General features: G+C 44.2%; 1 protein-coding gene across 4 annotated transcripts in view; it reads right to left on the bottom strand.

Annotated features, from left to right (window-relative positions):
• Window positions 1–6,305: 6,305 nt before the first annotated feature.
• Window positions 6,306–23,385, bottom strand: part of LOC115192489 (voltage-dependent R-type calcium channel subunit alpha-1E-like) — a 100,453-nt gene continuing 83,373 nt past the window's right edge. For 2 of the 4 annotated variants that reach the window (XM_029751057.1, XM_029751060.1), the window contains exons 26-47: window positions 22,275–22,371; window positions 21,158–21,318; window positions 20,860–20,997; window positions 20,520–20,721; window positions 19,846–20,010; window positions 18,941–19,051; window positions 18,515–18,595; window positions 18,282–18,401; window positions 17,994–18,059; window positions 16,308–16,399; window positions 16,060–16,222; window positions 15,755–15,882; window positions 14,496–14,592; window positions 13,559–13,664; window positions 13,305–13,412; window positions 13,089–13,189; window positions 12,895–13,001; window positions 12,490–12,628; window positions 8,457–8,585; window positions 7,770–7,914; window positions 7,372–7,553; window positions 6,306–7,258 (exon numbers count right to left, since the gene is read on the bottom strand). In XM_029751057.1, the coding sequence (XP_029606917.1) occupies window positions 6,683–7,258; window positions 7,372–7,553; window positions 7,770–7,914; window positions 8,457–8,585; window positions 12,490–12,628; window positions 12,895–13,001; window positions 13,089–13,189; window positions 13,305–13,412; window positions 13,559–13,664; window positions 14,496–14,592; window positions 15,755–15,882; window positions 16,060–16,222; window positions 16,308–16,399; window positions 17,994–18,059; window positions 18,282–18,401; window positions 18,515–18,595; window positions 18,941–19,051; window positions 19,846–20,010; window positions 20,520–20,721; window positions 20,860–20,997; window positions 21,158–21,318; window positions 22,275–22,371 (3,214 nt within the window). In that variant the 3' untranslated portion in view covers window positions 6,306–6,682. Of the gene's footprint in view, window positions 7,259–7,371; window positions 7,554–7,769; window positions 7,915–8,456; window positions 8,586–12,489; window positions 12,629–12,894; window positions 13,002–13,088; window positions 13,190–13,304; window positions 13,413–13,558; window positions 13,665–14,495; window positions 14,593–15,354; window positions 15,452–15,754; window positions 15,883–16,059; window positions 16,223–16,307; window positions 16,400–17,993; window positions 18,060–18,281; window positions 18,402–18,514; window positions 18,596–18,940; window positions 19,052–19,845; window positions 20,011–20,519; window positions 20,722–20,859; window positions 20,998–21,157; window positions 21,319–22,274; window positions 22,372–23,385 lie in introns of all 4 variants that reach the window. The other 2 variants (XM_029751058.1, XM_029751059.1) reach the window with 2 other exon arrangements.

Genomic DNA, 23,385 nt, shown 5'->3' with positions numbered 1-23,385 from the left:
GCCAACGTTTCCAGAGCATGTCTTTAACAGGGTCTGGTTTTCCAGACTATAGACATGACAGCAGTATCCAACACATGAATATTACACTATGTCTGTAGTTTCCATATAGTTCTGTAGGAGAGACCAGTCTTGCTGCTGTCCACTGAGGGTCTATAGTTCAGGGCTGGCCCTCTCCCAAGTACTCAAAGTGGTAATCATGCTTAATCCAATGAGGTGACAGTGACAGAAAACAGCATGGCAGTGGGTCCTCTGTCCAGAGACACACTGAAGGTCACACAAGGACATACCCACCATGTTTAGGCTGAAAATGAGAACTAGAGCATTGACGTGGAATGACACTGGTACACCTCACTTTAGAGGGTTCAAAGCCCCAGAGCTCTGGAAATGTACAATATCTATCAGGGAAAGGTCATGTCCTTGTTTAACGGGTCCCAAATAACATAACATTCTGAGAACCATATGTTTCTTAGAGCTTGGTGAGAGCGTGGTTGTCCTATGGTTATTTTGCATACTGTACAACCTTCCCACAAGGTTCTGGGAATGGTGCAGTATACCCAGCTAGCACATAAGTTCTGAGAGCCATATAGATTGAGTGTACAACTCAATATTAGGACAAAGTCCTTAATGTTTTGTACAATCACTGTATTTCTTCAGTATGACATTTCCACATGGCTCTATTTAAAGTAATGTTGTCAGAACATTCAGAAACAACATTCTTCTTTGGGAATTTCACTACTTTCAGCATACCATTTCCTGAAGGTTTCCTCATGGTTCTCAACCAGGTAAGTCAGTTAAGAACAAATTCTTATTTACAATGACGACTGAAGGAACAGTGGGTTAACCGCCTTGTCAGCTCGGGGATTTGATCTAGCAACCTTTCGGTTACTGGCCCAACGCTCTAACCACTAGGCTACCTGCCGCCCCAAATGTTCTCAGAACATTAAGAAAACTTTCCATAAAAACCACAAGAAAACATTAGCAATGCTCAAAGTAGTAATGTTACGTTCCGAGGCATGCGTCGAAAATGCTAAGCAGTTTACTTTGAAGCAGTGTGCCAATGCTTGTTTCACTTTATCAGAAGCACGGGATCAATGACGTCCGAAACTTCGTTTTTTCGAGCAACCACCTGATTGGTTTTGGTAGAAGACAAAAACGCCACCCTGCATACGCGCTACGGCGTGTGCGACTTCATCTACAATAATTTGGCGGTTCTAAATTATTTTGACCAGCAGGTGCCACTAATGTATAACGTGTTGATCAAAGCTTCGAGTAATTAACCTATTTTTTACACAATTGGCTGGAAATGTGCAATGCTTCAGGAAGCTTAGTTTCCCCATCACTAGTTCCAAGATCATTCTGAGAATGTTATTTAAAAACATATACAGTACCAGTCAAAAGTTTGGACACGCCTACTCAATCAAGGGTTTTTCTTTAGTTTGACTATTTTCTACATTGTAGAATAATAGTGAAGACATCAAAAATATGAAATAACACACATGGAATCATGTAGTAACCAAAAAAGTGTTAAACAAATATATTTTATATTTTAAATTCTTCCAAATAGCCACCCTATGCCTTGATGACAGCTTTGCACACTCTTGGTATTCTCTCAACCAGCTTCATGAGGTAGTCACATGGAATGCATTTCAATTAACAGGTGTGCCTTGTTAAAAGTTAATTTCTGAAATGTCTTTCCTTCTTAATGCATTTGAGCCAATCAGTTGTGTTGTGACAAGGTAGAGGTGGTATACAGAAGATAGCCCTATTTGGTAAAAGACCAAGTCCATATTATGACAAGAACAGCTCAAATAAGCAAAGAGAAACGATAGTCCATCATTACTTTAAGACATCCCTTGTGTAGTCTTAACATTCTGTATACTCCCTTTGTCCTAAGGGTAAAAAATGACCTGCCTTCACTAAACCCCTAAAATGAAGCAGCTTAATTGAATTTTAAAACCCAAATCTATTTTGCATGAAGAAACAATCTGTCATTCATCACAAACTTTGTAAATATCTGGGGTTTCCGTCTTCACAATGCAGAAAGACTGCATTTAATCAGTGGACCCCACTCGTTTTTATTACAACACACCTGTCATAATTGTTTTCTTTACTAAAGTAGAGGTTTATTATTATTATTATTATTACTGCTAAAGGTACTGCATTTTTTTGTTGTTGCAAGAGATAGCACTTGTATAGCCGAAGAAAGTAACAGAAATGTGCAGAAAGTAGTTTGAATGCATTTTATTGAAGGGAAACAACAGTCTTGACTTTTTTGGCAACATAGTGATATATTCTTGTATACTGTACAAGGAAGATTTCAACTATAAAATACTAATCTTTTCTGAACCATTGCCCCCACCCACAAGGTGTATAAACAACAACAATAAATAAGAATAAAATAAGATAATAGATACAAGACAAAAAAGTGAAGACCATAAATCAATCAACTCTAATTAGCACATGTAGGACAGTGTGCAAGTGTGTGTGCATGGACTTCTCACATGTGCAGCACACAGTATTTGTTTTACAGTCCTTCTTTGGGGGGCAGAATTGGCATGTCCTCCTCCTGCCTGCCCCAGCTGCAGCCTCAGGTGGATCAGGACAAGACTCAGCCCCCTGAACAGCTTTCACCAGCCCTGCAGAGGCTGCTGTACGGGGGAGGCGCTCCCTTCTTTGAATGTGTGGGGTTACAAGTGCCTTTCCCAGCTGCTCCAGAAACACCCTCCTCTTGTTCCGCTTATCAGGCATCCAGGTAGGGTTGATCTTGTTCCAAATCACGAAGGCATTGTATGAGGACACATCAATGATGTTATGGAAGATGACCAGGGGTCAGCGGGCAGTCATCCTCCTGCAGCTGTAAGTTCCAATCACCTTGTCCAGGTTGTCCACGCCTCCTTTGTTGTGGTTGTAGTCCAGGATGATGGCTGGCTTTCTGTCCTCACGATCACTGATCTCAGCCGCTTTGTGCAGTGTGCTCAGGAGGACCACATTCTTGTTCCTCTTTGGGAGGTAAGAAACTACAGTGGGGGTGGAGGTAAACTTTGATGAGAAGGCCTCTCTCCCCCATGTTGCGAGGAGTGCAGAGGGGAGCTCCGGCTTGTTCTTTGTAGCTGTGCCAACCATGGTGATCTTCCTCTTCAGGAGCTGCTGGCTGAGTTTATAAGAGGTGAAGAAATTGTCACACGTGACATTGTGCCCCTCAGTCCATCTGTCACATCAAGAACAACCCGCATCTCCTGGTTCTTCTCCGGGCCTCCACTGGTCGGCTTCCCTGTGCAGACATGCATCTTCCAGCGTAGCTGGATTGTGCGTCACAGGCCACCCATATCTTGATGGACATACTTAGCTGGCTTGTTGGGCATCTACTGCCGGAAAAGAGATTAGGATCAGTAATTAGTATCAGTGTCACAGAAAACAATCACATAAATCAATGATATTACAGCAATACTTAATAAAATGAACAGTGAAAATCACTTACATTACAGATATGAAAATAAAAATGTACCTCTGAATGGAACCAGTTGCTCATCCACTGTTACTTCAGGCCCAGGTTTGTAGAGATACGCTCCACCCACTTCTCCCAGACCTCTCAGTTTGTCTCTCACACATCTTACAGGTCTCACGGTTATCAAATCGCAGCATTCTTGAGAAAGCGTGAAAGACTTTCAGTGGCATCGTGGCACGGGAAATTGCCCTTCCGCTCTCTGCATCCCAGAGACTACATGTAGCCTCGCCTCGGGACCTATACACACCTAAGATTAGCAGCCCTATGTAGGCACGCAGGTCAATCTCATCCATCCTTTTTCAGTTGTCTCCATACTTAAGGAAACCCTCCAAATTTGTCATCTTCAGGATGATTTGTTCGATGGCTGGTGTGATGAACATGTACAATGTTGAGGCGATGTCCTGGGCATGGGCAACTGCATGTCTTGTGGGCCCTGGGGTCATCCTTATGACATTTTGTGCTGGTATCCTGGCCTGGTTGTCATATGGTGACAAGGACCATGTTATTTTACTGTTCTTTGACAAAAATGTCTATCTTTAAGCTTGGGGGATTTCTTCTTCATCTGAAGATGATGCATCGTGCTCTGGGTTGTATTCTTCCTAATCATCTTCTACAGATACGTCCTCCTCTTCTAAATCATTGTTCTCTTGTTCCTCCTGGACATCTGAAAAAATCAGATTTACGACCTGTTGGGCACTGAAACGAGTACTCAGGGCTTCAGCAAAGAGAGAACTGGGGGGACTGTCATCTGCAGCACCTTTATAGCCTCTGACTGCATTTCCCATTAGTAAACAATGCTTTCAAGAAATGTTTATTTTGTCTGAAATTTTGTTTATTTTGTCTGTGAACTTGAGTCGTGTGGGGTCGTGGAGAGGAGATGCTGCACATGCACAAAAAAGTTTTAGTTTTGTCTGAGTTCAATCAATAGCACACAATCCCAATTTCTAATTTTGTGTGTGTGTGTCTTGGTGTGTAAATGCTTTTATATCTGCCAAGTCAAAAATGACCCTAAGACAATCTTTGCACCCTGGTGATGTACAGCTTTCATGGAAATATCAACAAAGGCGATGTTTCACTTTTTCTAATGTTGGGGTCACTCAATCAAATTTCAAATTGAAAAAATATAATTTAGGGGGTTTTCTCTGCTGTTTAACATAATGGCGGGTCATTTTTGACCCTTAAGACAACACAAGGGTTAAGACATGAAGGTCAGTCAAGCGCTATGATGAAGTTAATTAGAGTTACCAGCCTCAGATTGCAGCCCAAATAAATCACATAGTTCAAGTAACAGACACATCTCAACATCAACTGTTCAGAGGAGACTGTGGGAATCAGGCCTTCATGGTAAAATTGCTGCAAAGAATCCACTACTAAAGGACATCCATAATAAGAAGAGACTTGCTTAGGCCAAGAAACACGAGCAATGGACATTAGACCAGTGGAAATCTGTCCTTTGGTCTGAAGAGTCCAAATTTCAGATTTTTGCATCCAACCACCGTGTCTTTGTGAGACGCAGAGTACTGTAGGATGATCTCCGCATGTGTGGTTCCCAAAATGAAGCATGGAGGAGGATGTGTGGGGGTGCTTTGCTGGTGACACTGTTGGTGATTTATTTAGAATTCAAGGCACACTTAACCAGCATGGCTACCACAGCATTCTGCAGCGATACGCCATCCCATCTGGTTTGTGTTTAGTGGGACTATCATTTGTTTTTTCAACAGGACAATGCCCCAGAACACACCTCCAGGCTGTGCAAGGGCTATTTGACCAAGAAGGAGAGTGATGGAGTACTGCATCAGATGACCTGGCCTCCACAATCACCTGACCTCAACCAATTGAGAAGGTTTGGGATGAGTTGGACCGCAGAATGAAGGAAAAGGAGCCAACAAGTGCTCAGCATATGTGGGAACACCTTCAAGACTGTTGGAAAAGCATTCCTCATGAAGCTGGTTGAGTGTGCAAAGCTGTTATCAAGGCAAAGGGTGGCTACTTTGAATAATCTAAAATATATTTGGATTTGTTTAACACTTTTTTGGTTACTACATGATTCCATATGTGTTATTTCATAGTTTTGATGTCTTCACTATTATTCTACAATGTAGAAAATAGTCAGAATAAAGAAATGAGTAGGTGTGTCCAAACTGTTTACTGTACATTCTGTTCACAGCGTCAACAAAACTCTCTCTATACTCTTAAGTGTGTTCAGGTGTGTTGGCCACGCCCACTAATGGGCCACACCTGATCTTAATAAGTGCTTGTTTCCATTGAAATAGGGTCTTTTGAATAGACAAAAATTAACAGCTTTGTATGAGTTAAAAAAAACATGGCATGCTAACTGCATCCTGGTGGCACAGTTGACTAATTCCATGAATAGAAAACAGAAGATTATAGGTTTGAATCTCACTGGTGCTGTGCCACAATAAAAACTAAATGTGTTTGCATGATTAATGCCTCATGAATTTCCATGTGTCCTATCTGTGCTTGGAGTTCAAAACAGTTAAACTACCTATAATTTACGTTCTCAGAACGTTAATAAAACTTTCAGGTAACCATAGTAAAATGTTCTCAGATCCTCTCTGCAACCTAAAAATGTACTTTCCCAGAAGAGACAAAATGTTCACTTCCAGGACCAAAAACGTACATTGCCACAACTTCCAAGCAACCAAATGTGCTAGCTGGGTTGTTTTAAAGCATTGTCTGATGTGACAGCCAATGTCTGCTTCGGATCCTTACACACCAATCACTGTTTCATCATGATCCACAAAGATCTAACAATTGAGAACTTTCTTCTTATCTTACATGAGGAAAAGAGAACAATTTTAATACATTCCTACTACTTCAGTCTCACATGCATTTTCAGCTACATACTGTACTTAAAACATACTTATTTTTCATAGGTCTAAGCAGTGAGGATACATTCTCCCCAGTTATTCAACTTTGTTCAAACATCAATCAAAATGCAACTGGTGAACTTTTGCACTGTACGCCAGCAGTGCACTCCCCATATCTTCCCTGTCTTATTGATTTGGCAAACATATTGCACTCCTACAAACACACACACAGACAGATGCACACTCAGTACACGCCCTGACAGTGTACTTCAGACTGAGAACCCCTGTCTCTCTGGTACCCAGTTTTGCTGTCCATCTTCCTCCTCTTCCTCTCCCAGTCCCGGCCCTAACAGCGGTCATCCTCGTCGGTGTCACACAGGAGCTCGCAGGTGGCCACAGAGCTGGCCTGACCCAGGCGTTTATGGAAGTGTCCGTTGGGGACCTGCCAGTTGTGTCTGAGCTGGGGGGCAGAGCTGATGGTGTTGGACCGACCCAGACTGGTTGCAATGGCCACCTCGAAGGTCAGAGTCTCCTCCAGGCCTGAGGAGTCTGGGCTGTGGAACTCCTCGTGCAGGGGCAGGTATGGCTCCGAGATGTACCGGTGAGGGGAGGGGTGTGGGTGACTGACCCCTAACCCTGGGTCACTCACCCCTACTACCACCCCCACCCCCAATCCTGCTCCTGCCACCTGGGCTGGCCTCTCCCCTTCCTCCCTCCACAAGGGCTCCTCCGTCTCTCCAGGGGCCTCCTGGGTCCGGGCTCTGCCCTCGCTGACAGCAGGGGGGGAGGGGTGGGCTCGGCATATCAGGGGGGAGTAGGAGATGTGAGGGCGTGGCCGCAATGGCGTCTGAGGGAGCTGCCGACGGCCACAGGGGGTGCTGGACTCAGAGTTAGATGGGCCTGGGCTGCCTGAAGTGTTGCCCTGCAGAGAGAAGAGATCTCACACATAAACCAGGCTTTAATGGTAGTAGAGGCGGTTATTGACAGTTAAAGCCAGGAATGAAACAGTGTCAGGGCCGTTAAAAGAACACCCACCTGTCTATGGTGGACATGTGCGCGTCCCTCGCTGGGGGAGCGGGACTGCTTGCGTTCCTGTGACGGGTCCTGGCCCCGCTCCTCAGAGTTGCAGCGGGACACGTCGGGAGACAGCAGGTGGCGCCGCTCTTTGGAGCGCCCCCGCTCATGATCCACTGGTTCCCTGAGGTTGGACCTGATGCCTGAGAGGCAGGGAGAGAGAGGGGAGCTATGAAGAGGGCCACATACATTTTAGTAAACACACAGCTTTCATCAGGGGGCTTCTAAAACTGAGAACCACCAGTGTTCAAATGGAACAGGACCAGTGAATAGACCCTAAGCAATGGCATAGTGAACACATTCCTGCTTTAAACGGAAAAGGAAAGGAGCCATGTAAACTGCAACTGTGTGTAAGGTACCTCTGATGTTCCTCTGTCGTGGTCTATTCAGACGGTCAGAACTGACCCTCTCCAGAGAGTACTCCTCCTGCCACAGCCCATTCACGCACTGATCACCAATAGTGGAGAAGGAGCGTTTCATCAATGTGCTGCTGTCTGTCCCAACCTACACACACAGATAAACACACATACAGTACACACACACATGCATGTGCAATTGGTTGAGAGAATGTGGGAGGGGAGGAAGTGTGTGGAGTTCTAATCTGAGTTCTGAGCAGAAGACTTTCTCTCATTCACCACACACATTCCATGTTTAATATATGGTATTTACATAGAGCTTTTCAAGGACCCAAAGTCACTTCCAAGCCATATTACCTTGAACTAAAAAGACATCGTTTTGGGAAACCTGGCACACTGACATTTTTGCCACGCAAAGATTAGAAACCATCAAAATATGCCACCCACACTGTCAACAACCATTGAAGGTAACAGTTGAGATCATATGTATCTACTATAGCAACCTAGTAATACCCAATCCTCCACTTCATGGCTGATTGGCTGACTGACTGCTGTATCTATGTCCCTGCACTGCCCCAGTGTTCATCAATCCCTCTGAAGCCGCCACAGAGGCTGTCTGCCTGGGTCCTGTTCTCTCTGAGGCCCCATGGGTAGAGGAGGGGAGGTGAGGGGCTGAACTTTAACAGGTACCTGTGTGTCTACAGCCAGCTGAGGCATAGACGAGGCTCGGATAGAGACTGCCCACCCGGGCACCTTGAGTGTGGCATCCTGCCTGTTAGTAGGGCAAAGGATGCGGTTAAACTCTTTGCGCTCCGGAACCTATATAGTCAGAGAAAGAGGAAGGGGAGAGAAACACAGCAGAGTTCTAATGTGTGAAAACAGACAGAGTTTGCAGCAATGACGTCAGGGGACCAGCAGAGGACTACTGTACCAACACGCCACAAGCAGATGTAGTATGCTGACTGACATACTGTAGAGTGGAGCTATCAATATCGAATAGCCATACACCCTCTTAACTCAGAGTAAAAGCACTGGCTGAGCACAACGACAGCCAAAGCACTGTGTGTTGGCAGTGTAATGTATTCCTTTTTCACTATTCATTGTGAACCTGTGTGAGTGGTGCCTGTCTGGATTCCTCAGAAGTACTGTGGGTTAGAGTACCATTGTCAATGAGGGGCTGACAACCAGGCGGGGCAGAGAGGAGGGGCTGAGGGAAGGAAGGGGGCGGTGTCTACATGCGCAAAACGGGGTTAAAGCTGGCGCTTGAATAACTGAAAGTCATGAAGCGGAGGAAAGAACCAGTCACATGCATGCAGGCTTAGGAAACCAAAATGCCTCACTCTTCACCAAAGAGTTGAGAAGAGCTGAGAAACCATAACCAAAACATATGTGCAGTATCCTCCAACAGAACTCTGTACAGCTGCTCAAAGAACAGAGAGGTGTGTGGGAGAGCCATATGTCATATAGCTCTGTATGATGACAAAGGTGCCAAATACCGGCACAGTACAGTTAAACCACAAAACCATGAGAGGAGTGCTGAGTCTGACACTAAACTACTAGAGTCAAGCCGCCGTCTCCAACTTTGTTCCATTGACACACTTACAGAAAGGCACACACTTTCATGTAGTCAGAGTCACACTTCCCATTGTGCCAAAGCTCAGCAGAATCACGACAATTTTGCAAAGTAAGCATAATATGCATGGTCCATCAAAGCCTATGGTGAAGAAATGATGATACCATTTCATAGAAATGGGTGCGCAGTGATAATGCCTAAAACAAGGGACAACACCGTGTGGAGTGGACAGCATGGTAAGACATTGCCATGGTGAGGTTGGGAATGACACAGAAGAGGGCAAGGCAGCTGTATCAGCTACTACAATCCAGTACTGCTAGATAGAACTGGCTTTGATTGTGTAGAGTTCATTAGAGTGTGTATTGATAAAAATGTAGGTGTGTGTTTGAATGGCTTTGAGTGTAACGTGAGAGTGTGTATGACGGGGCCTCCCGAGTTGGGCAGCGGTCTTAGGCACTGCATCGCAGTACTTGAGCTTTCGCTACAGACCTGAGCTTGATCCCAGGCTGTGTCACAGCCGGCCGCGACCGGGAGACCCATGAGGCGGCACACAATTGGCCCAGCGTCATCCGGGTTAGGGGAGGGTTTGGCTGGCCGGGATGTCCTTGTCCCATCGCGCTCTAGCGACTCCTTGTGACAGGCCGGGCGCATGAACGCTGACTTCAGTCGCCAGTTGTACAGTGTTTCCTCCGACACATTGGTGCGGCTGGCTTCCGGGTTAAGCGAGCAGTGTGTCAATAAGCAGTGCGGCTTGGCAGGGTCGTGTTTCAGAGGACGCATGGCTCTCGACCTTCGCCTCTCCCGTGCCTGTACGGGAGTTGCAGCGATGGGACAAGACAGTAACTACCAATTGGGGCGAAAAAGGGCTAAAAGTGTGTATGACTCACAGATGAGAAACTAATCTGTGCTGGGTCTAATAGTTATGATGACAGTCGGATCGTACTGTACACTCTTAGAAAAATTGTTATTCGGCTGTCCCCATAGGAGAACCCTTTAAAGAACCCTTTTTGGTTCCAGGTCAAACCCTTTCCACTGAGGGTTCTACATGGAACCCAAAGGAGTTCTAACTGGAACCAAAAACGGTTTTCCTACGGTGACAGCCAAAGAACCCTTTTGGAACCCTTTTTTTCTACGAATAAGAGTGTAGGGATCAGCAGCAGTGCTTTTTACAATGTTGTTTCAGACAAGAGTTTGATGATGAAGCAGAATTCACTGGCACCATTCATCAAACCTCTCGACACAAATCACACCCCACTAGCGTCCGAATACGGTGTACTGATTGGGCTGGGACAGCGACAACTAATTGACTGGACAGTGACACAGTGATGGATAGGGGATTGGATGAGTCAGAGCGAGTCCAGTCAGACGCTGCCTCTCCTGGGACAAACAGTCTCAATTCCCCCCCCCTTCTCTCTGGATCACAACCACATCCTACCAGACTATAACCCAACCCCATAATATCTCACTGGAGGTTTACCCATCAAAAGTCTAACTACTAATGCATTAAGTGTGTAATACTAAAAACGCATTCATTTCCCCATTAAGTGAGTGACATACTAATACATGCTTTAAAACTGTGTACATGTGGAATTATCTTTAAAGGCATAGTTCACCCAAATTACAAAATAAAATATTGCTTTACTTACCTTGTAAGCAGTCTACGCACATCATGTCCACATCATCTGAAAGTATCTCAAATTGATTCCGAAAAATGCAAAAATCAGTCCCATGTCTTGAATGTGATTTGTGCACCAAATGCAAAAATGTTAGCATTTGGAAACAGTGCGAGCCACTGCCAGGGAAACTATACCAAAGCATAGATTGCTGTCATACCTTGTACACTGAACAAAAATATTACTGCAACATGCAACAATTTCAAAGATTTTACTGACTAACAGTTCATATAAGGAAATCAGTCAATAAAAATAAATGAATTATGCCCTGATCTATGGATTTCACATGACTGGGAATACACATATGCATCTGTTGGTCACAGATACCTTCATAAAAGGTAGGGGCGTGGATCAGAAAACCAGTCAGTATCTGGTGTGAACACCATTTGCTTCATGCAGCACGACACATCTCCTTCGCATAGAGTTGATCAGGCTGTTGATTGTGGCCTGTTGAATGTTGTCCCACTCCTCTTCAATGGCTATGCGAAGTTGCTTGATATTGGCGGGAACTGGAACACGCTGTCGTACATGTCGATCCAGAGCATCCCAAACATGCTCAACGGGTGACATGTCTGGTGAGTATGCAGGCCATGGAAGAACTGGGATATTTTCAGCTTCCAGGAATTGTGTACAGATCCTTGTGATATGGGGCTGTGCATTATCATGGTGAAACATGAGATGATGACTGCTGATTAATGGCATGACAATAGGCTTCAGGATCTTGTCACGGTATCTCTGTGCATTCAAATTGCCATAGATAAAATGCAATTGTGCTTGTTGCCCGTAGCTTATACCTGCCCATACCATAATCCCACCGACACCATGGGGCACTCAGATCACGTTGACATCAGCAAACCGCTCGCACACAACGCCATACAAGTGGTCTGCGGTTATGAGGCTGGTTGGACGTACTGCCAAATTCTCTAAAACGACATTGGACACGGCTGATGGTAGAGAAATGAACATTCAATTCTCTGGCAACAGCTCTGGTGGACATTCCTGCAGTTAGCATGCCAATTGCATGCTCCCTCAAAACTTGCAATTGTATTATGTGACAAAACTGCACATTTTAGAGTGGCCATTTATTGTCCCCAGCACAAGGTGCACCTGTGTAATGATCATGCTGTTTAATCCGCTCCTTGATATGCCACATCTATCAGATGGATGGATTATCTTGGCAAAGGAGAAATGCTCAGTAACAGGGATGTAAACACATTTGTGCACAACAATTCAGAAAAATAAGCTTTTTGTGAGTATGGAAAATTTCTCTGATCTTTTATTTCAGCTCATGAAACATGAGAACAACACTTGACATGTTGCGTTTTATATTTTTGTTCAATATACATACATTGATTTCCTTAGCAATGTGTAATTTTGTAATTTTGGTGAACTATCCCTTTGATTTGATTTGCTTTGATTAGGGCGTTGAGTGAGTGTGTTTCTGGGGGTGTTACAGTACCTGAGACCTATTCCTTACCAGAGTGTGGAGCCGGTGGTGGTGATAGTGGTGATAGTGGTGGTAGTCCTCCTCTTTATCCTCAAGGTCCTGGGACATGGGCTGCATGAACATCTCCTGGGGGGAGATAGGCCTCAAGGCCACAAACCCTCCTCTGGTCCTGATGGAACGGATAAGAAGACAGACATTCAGAGAGGGATAGGGGATACCTAGTCAGTTGCACAACTGAATGCATTCAACCCAAATGTGTCTTCCGCATTTAACCCAACCCCTCTGAATCAGAGAGTCGGGGGCTGCCTTAATCGACGGCGTACGTCATCGGCGCCCGGCATGCCTATCTAGGATGAACACACACATCTATTAACATACCTGTACCCACACGCACACACAGGCTCTGGGACTTTAGGAGTCAAAAAGCATATTTACAGGGCAGATCCAGCGCTGTGGGTCAGAAAGGGGAGGGCTTTGGCACTGCAGAGGATGTCCTGAGGCAGAGTGGACGCGTCCATACGCTGGAACATGGGAGCGTGTTTCTATAGGGGATGAGGATGAAATAGGTCCAGTATGAGAGTATGCAAACAGAGGCCATAGTTTCATACTGTACATAGAGGTAGGTATACCTGCTCCTCCAGCTGTTGCCTGAGCTTCTTTGCTTTGTTCTGCTTGTAGTAGTCCATGATCATCATAGCTGCGTAGATCTTCCCAATGGTCATATGATTGGCTGGAAGAATGGCATAATGTCACTCACTTGGAATTCTTTGAAAAGCAAAACTACTATAGCAAATAGTCCAACTACATTGACAATTGCCAGAGGTACTATACATGCTGACTGTCACCTTTGTGGATGGGGACGAGCAGGTCTAGCGTCTTCTGAGAAAGGTGTGGCCAGATGATACTGATCTCCTTCTGTAGGTCTGAATCCATCTGCCCCCTGTCCTCCCCTCCTGGAACCACCACAACAACAACAGGAGATAAAGCATGCAGCAGGTGCTCATGGGGGCAGTTGGTTAACAGTGTGTAGAGAAAGTTGAGAAGAACAACAAGTTCAGAGAGTTGTTCATGTTCAGCTATTTTAACATGCTAGCCTGACCTCTGGCTATCTTGACCTCCAGGGCCGTTCGGATCAGGGCCATGAGGGTGGAGGTGAAGTGAACAGACATCTCCTCATCCACGGGCATGTTCATCAGCACCAGCCTCTGAGGGTGTTCATGGAAGGGAAAGAGGGGGGAGCAAAGCAGGAAATATTACTCACTAACCAGGAGACAACATATTGCCAACAAGAGAAGCTCAGTTAACCGTCTATGCCTTACAGTAACATATAAGTCTCATCTACTTGATGGTCTTTTTTCACTGTTCAAGCTAAACTTACAATCGAAGGATTATAAATGCATGTTTTAATAACACAATTCTCTAATAAGAATGACATTGTAACAACAGCCAAGAGACTCACAACACAGCGTGCACAAAGAGGGTAGGTTCATTTCCATTGTACAGTCCATGCACACATATGACAAGACAATGGTAATGGGAAAAAAGGCAAAGAGGGCAAGGGCAGGAAAGCACATGCGTTTAGATAGAGGAAGTAATCAAGCAGCAGTGATTGAGAAAGATTGTTTGACATTCTGACACTGTACAATGTGGCTCTATGAAATACATGTTAGCTTTCTGCACCCGTTTCAAAACCGAAGCATTCTTACTGACACTGAAAACCAGCTATTCCACAAACAGCTCTTAAACACACAAAACCTTACTCAGTTAGTTCTCTGCCAAGATGCAAATCAATACAAAACAGACAACGCCAAAGCATAATGCTAATTTATTTTTACTCTATGTATTGTTTTCTGCCGATCAAAAAACACCATCGTGGATTCTCTTACAATTCGACAAGCGACATGTTACGGTACGATAGACAACAGTCATTTTCCACACTTCATTTGGAATTGGCTATATAACACCGAGGGAAAGGTTTTACTTTGCCATCTCCATTGACCAAATGTAGAAACGTTGCCTAGTTGTCTTTGGTCTACCTTATAAGCCACTTTGGAGGGACATTTCTTTCCGAGGCCAAGAGGTGGCGACATATCAGTCAGCATCTCGTACATGTCAGTGTAATGAATACGCCCGCTGGGGAGGAGGCAGGGAGCAGGGCAGGTGACAAGGAGGACGAGGAGGAGGAGGAAGGGCAGGGAAGGTATTACCAAGGAATGGAGGAAGAAAAGAACATGAAAAAAAGGAAGAGATATCAGAAAGAGGGTTATTCAATGGCATTACACAGAAAGGATTAAATCAGGTTGTAGTATTTCTATGGAGACTTGGCATAGAAAAGAGAGAGAAGAAGAAATCTAAAATCAAAGACCAAAGGAATGACAGCAGGGTCCTCTGTGGATCTGGCAGATACTTACCTGGCATCCTAAACCTGCAACGTTACTGCTGACTATTGTCAGGAAGGGACTTACAGTAGGCCCCACTATAACCCTTCTCATGATTCAACTATAACCAGTCAACTAAATCAGAGGTACCAGATCCAACCAGCCACAGAGTGACAGAGTGTCACATGACTCAGCACACTGGTTTTGTGTTGTTGTTTGTTACACTAAATGTTCCAATAGTTCATTGCTCTGCATCTACAGCATGAAGTGCATGATGATATTGTCTGTATGCTAGAGGAGGAGCCGTCTCTTTGTATCCTGAAGCCATAACCCAGTCATTCTTTGGCCTGGGGCAGAACCAGGGCAGTGCAAGCAGGCCTTAGAGCAGTGCAAGCAGGCCTTAGAGGGGTAGTGAAAATTGTTGGAGAGGAATGGAAGGGAGCAGAGGAAGGGTCCCAACAGGTAGGAGGGGGTTAAGGGATCGAGGGATAGTGGGGAAGTGGTGGGGGAGCCAAACCTTGCAGGCCACGGTGTAGGGGCAGTTCTTTCCAAAGCCCAGGGGAGGGGAAATAGTGCGTACTACTGTGTACATCTCCTTATAGTGAATCCTTCCACTGGAAAGAACATATATTTCTGTAGTTAACAATAAACACAGAGATTCAGCTTTGCTGGAGTTTACTAGAGCTGGATTGCCACCATTGTCCTAACAACAACCTGGAGAGCAGAGCATCAGGACACATCGGACAACAATTAGGCAAATATGCAATACTGTTCATATTGGGAAATGTTTTGGACTTGAAGGCCATATGGTGGTATTTGTAAGTAGTTGGGTGAAACATTAGAATAACATTAAAATAGTAAATACTTCCTACAGATAATGACATGTGTTAGTATGTGTTGTTGGGCCTCTGACTTACCAAGCAGCTCGGTCGTATTCACCCCAGATACGAACAAACTCATCCAGATGATGAGGCCCCAAGATGGAAGAATCCCGGGTGAGGTACTCAAAGTTGTCCATGATCACAGCCACAAACAGATTCAGCATCTGAACAGTGATTAAAGGAGGTCATAGACAAGGTACTACAATAGGTGTGTATGAAAGGGAATATGTATGCATGTAGGTGTCTCCTTCAACTTCTTCCTCTCATTTCTGGTAAGAGACGGTCTCCTAGAGTAGGACTCATAGAGTAGGACAGTAGAACTCTTAGAGTAGGACTCTTACCAGAAATGAGCTGAAGAAGATGAAGGAAACAAAGTAGAAGTAGGCAAACTCAGTTCCACAGTGCTCCTCATGGTCTGACGTTAGAGCTAAGGGGTCTGGCTCACACTTCTGCCCCCCTAAACATGACAGCATGATCTCCTGCCACGACTCCCCCGTGGCACTCCTGCAGGCAGACAGCAGTGTGTTGTTCAGAGACTGAGCCGCCTTAGTTAGCCACTGTGTGACACATTCAGGATATCCTACTGTACCTGAATAGCAACATCAGAGCACCAAAGAAGGTCTTGAAGTTGTTGTGTTGGTTGATGTGAGTCTCCTCATCCAGTCTGATGTTTCCAAAAACCTTGAGGAATATTCAAATCAAATCAAATTGTATGGGTCGTGTACACATACTCCATGCCTATGTTTATAGCGCCAACAGTGCAGTAATACCTAACAATACAAAATAATACTCAAATTCCAAATACCGTAATTTCCGGACTATTAAGCGCACCTGAATATAAGCCGCACCCACTGAATTTTTTACAAATTATTATTTTGAACATAAATAAGCCGCACATGTCTATAAGCCGCAGGTGCCTACCGGTACATTGAAACAAATGAACTTTACACAGGCTTTAACGAAACACGGCTTGTAACAAAAATAAATAGGCTTTAACGAAACACGGCTTGTAACAAAAAATAAAAAATTAGTAGTAAGCTTTAGTTGTCTTTTTGCACTGAGTCAATTTCTCACGCTGCTGTTTCCAACGTCTTATCATCGACTCATTAAGACCAAGCTCCCGAAGTTTGAGAGCACTCGATTTAATCTAAACAGTAAACAAAAAAGTTGTTTGACCTTAACCCGTTCGGCAATTTCATTGGTCTAATGAAAGCTTCATGCCGCCAAAAAACTGAGCACGTCACAGAATGTGTTTTTTTGGAGAAAAAAAAAATTGAAAGCGGGAAAAATCCATATATTAGCCGCGTCATTGTTTAAGCCGCGAGGTTCAAAGCTGGGAAAAAGTTGCGGCTTATAGTCCGGAATTTACGGTATATATCAGAAATATCGGAAAGAGCCATGTCAGAGTCCGTAACAAAAATTTAAACGCAACATGTAAAGTGTTGGTCCCATGTTTCATGAGCTGAAATAAATGATTCCAGAATTTTTCCATATGCACAAATTTGTTAACATCCCTGTTACTGAGCATTTCTCCTTTGCCAAGATAATCCATCCACCTGACAGGTGTGGGATATCAAGAAGCTGATCAGCATGATCATTACACAGGTGCACCTTGTGCTGGGAACAATAAAAGGCCACTCTAAAATGTACAGTTTTGTCACAAAACACAATGCCACAGATGTCTAATGTTTTGAGGGAGTGTACAATTGGCATGCTGACTGCAGGAATGTCCACCAGAGCTTTTGCCAGAGAATTGAATGTTAATTTCTTTACCATAAGTTGTTTTAGAGAATTTGTTAGTACGTCTAACCGGCTTCACAACCGCAGACCACTTGTAACCACGCCAGCCCAGGAACTCCACATCCGGCTTCTTCACTTACGGGATTGTCTGAGACCAGCCACCCGGACAACTGATGAAACTGAGGATTTCTGTGTTTAATAAAGCCCTTTTGTGGGGGAAAATTAAGTTTGATTGACTGAGTTTGGCTCCCCAGTTGGTGGGCCTGGCTCTCAAGTGGGTGGGCCTATGCAAAATCCATAGATTAGGACCTAATGAATTTATTTCAATTGACCGATTTCCTTATATGAACTGTAACTCAGTAAAACCGTTGAAATTGTTGCATGTTGCGTTTATATTTTTGTTCAGTATATAATGGTGTGTATAGACAGTATGGACAGTATGTCTTGTGCTATATGCAGAACCGACACATTCACACCATGCAATGACGAACCAAGAAAGTGGCAGAATAGATCAAGAGTGTGAGCAACACCTTACCTGCATTCCGATGATTGCATATATGAAGAAGAGCATGGCAATGAGCAGACAGACGTAGGGGAGAGCCTGAAATTGAAACCCTATGTCAGGATAAAGTAACAGTACCAGACGTTACACACACACACACACACACACACACACACACACACACACACACACACACACACACACACACACACACACACACACACACACACACACACACACACACACACACACACACACACACCTGGCTTCAGTCTTAAGTGTCTCTTTCCAGTGCTGTACTGTAATGTGAGTGGAGCTGACCTTAAAGGACTGGACAAAGGTCCAGAGCAGGATGCGGATGGTGTAGCCCTGCCTCAACAGCTTGATCAGTCGAGCAGCTCGGAACAGCTTCAGGAAACCCATGTTGAAGGTCTCAATTGACTAAAGGGAGATGAGAGAGACACTAGCACTATGCATACCGTTTATTTACAGTACACTGTATAGAAATGGCAACGCAATCAGCCATTGACTGATATTCAGTCATGCTTTTTTACCTGCAGGTCCACCACTATTTCTGTGATGCTGCCCAAAACCGTGATGAAGTCAAATATATTCCAAGTGTCTCGAAAGTAGTTCTGGAAAAGAGCGGAAAACATCCATACTTCAGTCAGTAGATGTTAGTAGCATTGCACAGAGTATCAGATCATGATGTTATGGGCAGTACAGATGTAGGATCTTGATTTGAGCCAGTTTGCTACAAGAGGAAAATAGCAACAGGAAATGTGAATTATTATGTGGATTATAATTAATGGCCATTTTTGTAGGGGTTGATACATTTTTCGTTAGGGAAAATCAAGTCTGAAATGACCAACTTTAGAAGGCTTTTTAAAATTGAAATACACTACAAGTTTGCATTTCCTGCCATGCAGGAAAAGTCTCAGCAAGAGACCTACATCTGTAAGTTTAAACTGTTTCCTCACCAGAAAGCCAAAGGCCATGATCTTGAGGACACACTCCACAGAGAAGAGCACAGTGAAGGCTGTGTTCAGGTGTTTCAGCACAGCCTCGTACACTGGTGGGGCTGAGTAGTACTACCACCACATAGGAGAGCGAAGAGACACCATTAAACACAATTGGAATCACTCCAAATTACTGGGAAATTACCCCAAATGACACAATGAACCCAAACACACACCATCTTGCTCAACCACCATACAACTATAGAACTATAGCCACAGGTTCATGGCAGATTCCCTCTGATATGTAAATAGCAAAACATTGAGCAGAGCTGAGGCTAAAAGGAGTAATTCATCTGAGTTGTACAGGCAGAGTTAATGAGGGCATGTTAAATACTAGCAGGTGGATATAGATCAATATTTAATAAAGGCTGAGTCATCCTCTGCTCTGTCTGATGGCTCTCTCCCTCTGTCTGACCGAAAGCTTTTTCTCTGAATAAATGAAATGCTCACGGGATGGAAAAAACCCAGACCGTTAGCTAGAGCCCAGCACATGGTAGAGGGACATGCATCTTACAGCCCAATCAGCTACAGCAGAGGTGTGAAATTAATTTTGCCACGAGGGCCAAATTCGGTCTTCAACAAGGCCCGGAGGGGCGCACTGAAAATTGGTTATATTTCCTCGGCGTCAAAATCTCGCAAAAGCTAGTCCTCTAGATAATTTGCTAAATATAGTCCCCTCCCCCCGCAGGCCAGATGTTTGACACCCCTGAGCTACAGCAACAGGCTCCATAATACCTTCTGCACCACAGGGACTGCTATTAGGCTTTATAAATGAGATTAGTTCAGCATATGGGTCAGGTTGTACATTAGAGATAATGAACAAGGTGTAAATTAATGTACTGTTTGTATGCGATCATTATCCACACCTTCATCATCAGGACAATGGTGTTGAGCGCAATCATGGCCAGCACGGTGTACTCGAAGGAGGGGGAGACCACAAAGTGCCAGAGGCGGTACTGGAACGTCTGTCTGTTCTGAGGCATGTAGCGGGTCAGGGGTTTGGCACTTATGGCAAAGTCAATGCAAGCCCTCTGTAAGGGAAAATACACAAGAAAGAAAGTTGAAGAACAGTTTGTTGTGCAGGAAATAGCCTGGGATTAAGTACAGTATGTAGCAGCTAGCTCTGGGAAAGTCCTTATATTTTCTCCTTGAAGTAGACACATTGCTATATGGACTTCTGGGAACATTCTGGTCAGTGTCGGCTGAGGGATACCTGCTGGGAGAGACTTTGTGTCTGGAGGGGAACTCTCACTATTTCTGTATATTTACCAGGTGTTTTCCATGAGCCAGTGTGCTCCTCTACGTAATCACCTGTCAAGTTAAGTCTAAAAGCACAGACGGCGTCATTTTGATGTGTTTGCTACATTCCACCAGCAAACCATATCACTAACACTTACACTGAGCTGGTGTGTTATATGGTATCACTGGAAATTCTACATTTCAAATGGAATGTCTGTTACATTTGGTTTGGTTGAGGATTCTGTGTAAAGTGTGTGTGTGTGTGTGTGTGTGTGTGTGTGTTTGTTTGTGACTCCATCACCTCATTCTTCTCCAAGCTGCACTCCTCCATCATCTTGTCTCCCTGCTCCTGGAAGGTGATGATGATGAGAGCCACAAATATGTTGACGAAGAAGAAGGGGAAGACCACAAAGTAGATGACATAGAAGATGGACATCTCCATCCTGTTGCCCTGGCTGGGTCCTCTGTCCTCCTCTGTCACGTCCACAGAGTGCTGCAGGACCCTGGACAGACACACAGACACACAGATCACACTGTGCTCAGCACTGGCCACCCACACTGACTTTCTGAAGTATATTTCAGTCTAGCCTATGTACAGTTGTGACATAGCGAATAGTGTGTATGGAGAGAGTGAGACTTACTGTGGCCAGCCCTCCCCAGTGGAGACGGTGAACAAAGTGAGTAGGGCCCAGACTATATTGTCATAGTGAAAGTCATGTCTCCTCCACTCCCTCCTCTTCACCTCCTGCTTGTCTTTCTCATAGTTGATGTAGAAGCCCCTGATAGGACGAGACAGACACACAGTGTACAATGGACATTCAGTGGACAAAGAAACACCAGAAAACATGACAATACTGTAGGTCTCCAATAGGTCTCCATCCACTTCAACTATGTTAGTGTTCTGTAAGGCCCTATGCTGGCAGCTCAGCAGACACCTACTGGCAGTCCTTCTCTGTGTCTTTGGATCCGTCAGTGCAGTAGAAGAACTTCCCCTTGAACAGCTGCACAGCGATGACAGCGAAAATGAACATGAAGAGCTTGTAGACGATGAGGATGTTGAAGACGTTCTTCAGAGAGGTCACCACACAGTCAAACACTGCCTACACACAGACAGAGGACGAAGGATGAGGGAGGGCAATTTAAAAGTCAGACAGTGACTGATATGCTAAAACTGTAGGGGTTTAGTTTTCGTCCAGTTACAGATGTAGGATCTTAATTTGATCACCCTGTTGCAGGAGGACATTTAAAACTCATAGTTTATTTGAGATTTGAAAAGGCTTCTGAAGTTTGTAATTTCCACTTTGAAATTTCAGACCTGATTTTCTCTAACAAAGAATTTATCAACCACTACAAAAAATGTAATTCATTGTAATCCACATAATAATTAACATTTCCTGTTGCTGCAGGATTATTTTCCTGCTGTAGCAAACTGGCTCAAATTAAGATCTTACATCTATAGTGTCTGATTTGTTGAGGTTGACTTCTAACTCAAGTGGTATAAATAGCATACAATTGTCCAAAATGATCCCAAACTGTTGTTGCGACATGACTGACTGGAAGAGGATTGTATTATTCTGTAGATCTTTATTTCACTTTACAGTCCCAGGATAATCAGGTCTATTGATTGCAGTTTTTCTGGTAGCACCTGACTGACTGACGTCCTGGTTCACTCACAGTTATCAGTCTGACTCATTTCCTCCAGGTTTGACAGAGACACTCTTCCCCACAGCAGAAATTGGATGTGTGAGGTTTGGGAAATCAATTTGTCACTAAATGTTTTCATGATCAAACGCTCAGGTTTATCACCTAATCTTCTCTCACCTGATTCTCTGCTTCATGGAAACCCTCTTGTGGAAACAGGTGTGACTAAATGGATGTAAAGTCATCTCCACCTGTTTAACAGTGGCTTCTGCCCTCACCTGATACCATCTTACCACACATACACATTACCTCACCTTTGAACACCTTGATATATCTCGTATGTAGTCTATCCCTCAGACTGTTGACTGGAGCAGGCACGGTTAACATGGGAAGTGATCTCTGAGAAAAGGGTTACCTTGAGTTTCGGTAGTCTCTTGATGGTCTTCAGGGGCCTCAGGACGCGCAGCACCCGAAGAGACTTGATGGTTTTGATGTCCCGTCCTTTATTATTTCTACAGGTAGACACACGTAGAATGAAGAACCTGTTGAACTCACTTTAACACTGAGCTAACCATGTTACTTATTACAGGAGAGGTATTACTGTGCTCTACATTTCTGATTAGAAAGATACATGTCCAGTGCCTTCATAAAGTATTCATACCCCTTGACTTATTACACATGTTGTTTTGTTACAGCCTGAATTCAAAATGTATTTTTCTCACCCATCTACACAAAATACCTCATAATGACCAAGTGAAAACATGTTTTTAGAAATGTTTACTAATTTATTGAAAATGAAACACAGAAATATCTAATTTTACATAACCTCTACAGGATCGGTGTCCCCCGTGCGGGACGGTTGAGCTAACGTGCACTAATGTGATTTAGTAGCTATTAAAGTAAAGTATTCAGACCCCTGAGTCAATACTTTGTAGAAGCATCTTTGGCGGCGATTATAGCATTGAGTCGTCTTGGGTATGTCTATCAGCTTTGCATATCTGGATTTTTTCCCATTCTTCCTTGCAGATTTTCTCAAGCTCTGTTAAGTTAGATGGGATTCAAGTCTGGGCCATTCAATGACTTTCACATTATTGTTCTGGAGCCATTCCAACGTTGCTTTGGCTGTATGCTTGGGGTCATTGTCCTGTTGGAATGTAAATCTTTGCCCCAGTTTAAGGTTATTTGCACTCTGAAGCAGGTTCTCATCAAGGATTTGCCTGTATTTGGCTCCATTCATTGTTCCCTCTATCCTGACCAGTCTCCCAGTTCCTGCTGCTGAAAGGCATGATGCTGACACCACCATGCTTCACGGTATGGATGATGTTAGACAGGTGATGAGCTGTGCCTGGTTTTCTCCAACTATTTGGCCTGAATGCGCTTTGCATTCAGGCCAAATAGTTACATTTTTGCCCGGTTGCTCAGTTTGGTCAGAGGGCCAGCTCTAGGCAGAGTCTGGGTTGTTCCATATTTTTTTTATTTCCCAATGATGGAGACCACGGTGCTCATGGAAACTTTCAACACTTTAG

The sequence above is a fragment of the Salmo trutta genome, chromosome 4 (genome assembly GCF_901001165.1).
Source record: "Salmo trutta chromosome 4, fSalTru1.1, whole genome shotgun sequence".
Lineage (NCBI taxonomy): Eukaryota > Metazoa > Chordata > Actinopteri > Salmoniformes > Salmonidae > Salmo > Salmo trutta.
The sequence above is the reverse complement of the archived record's forward strand: the minus strand, read 5'-3'. Positions and strand labels throughout refer to the sequence as shown.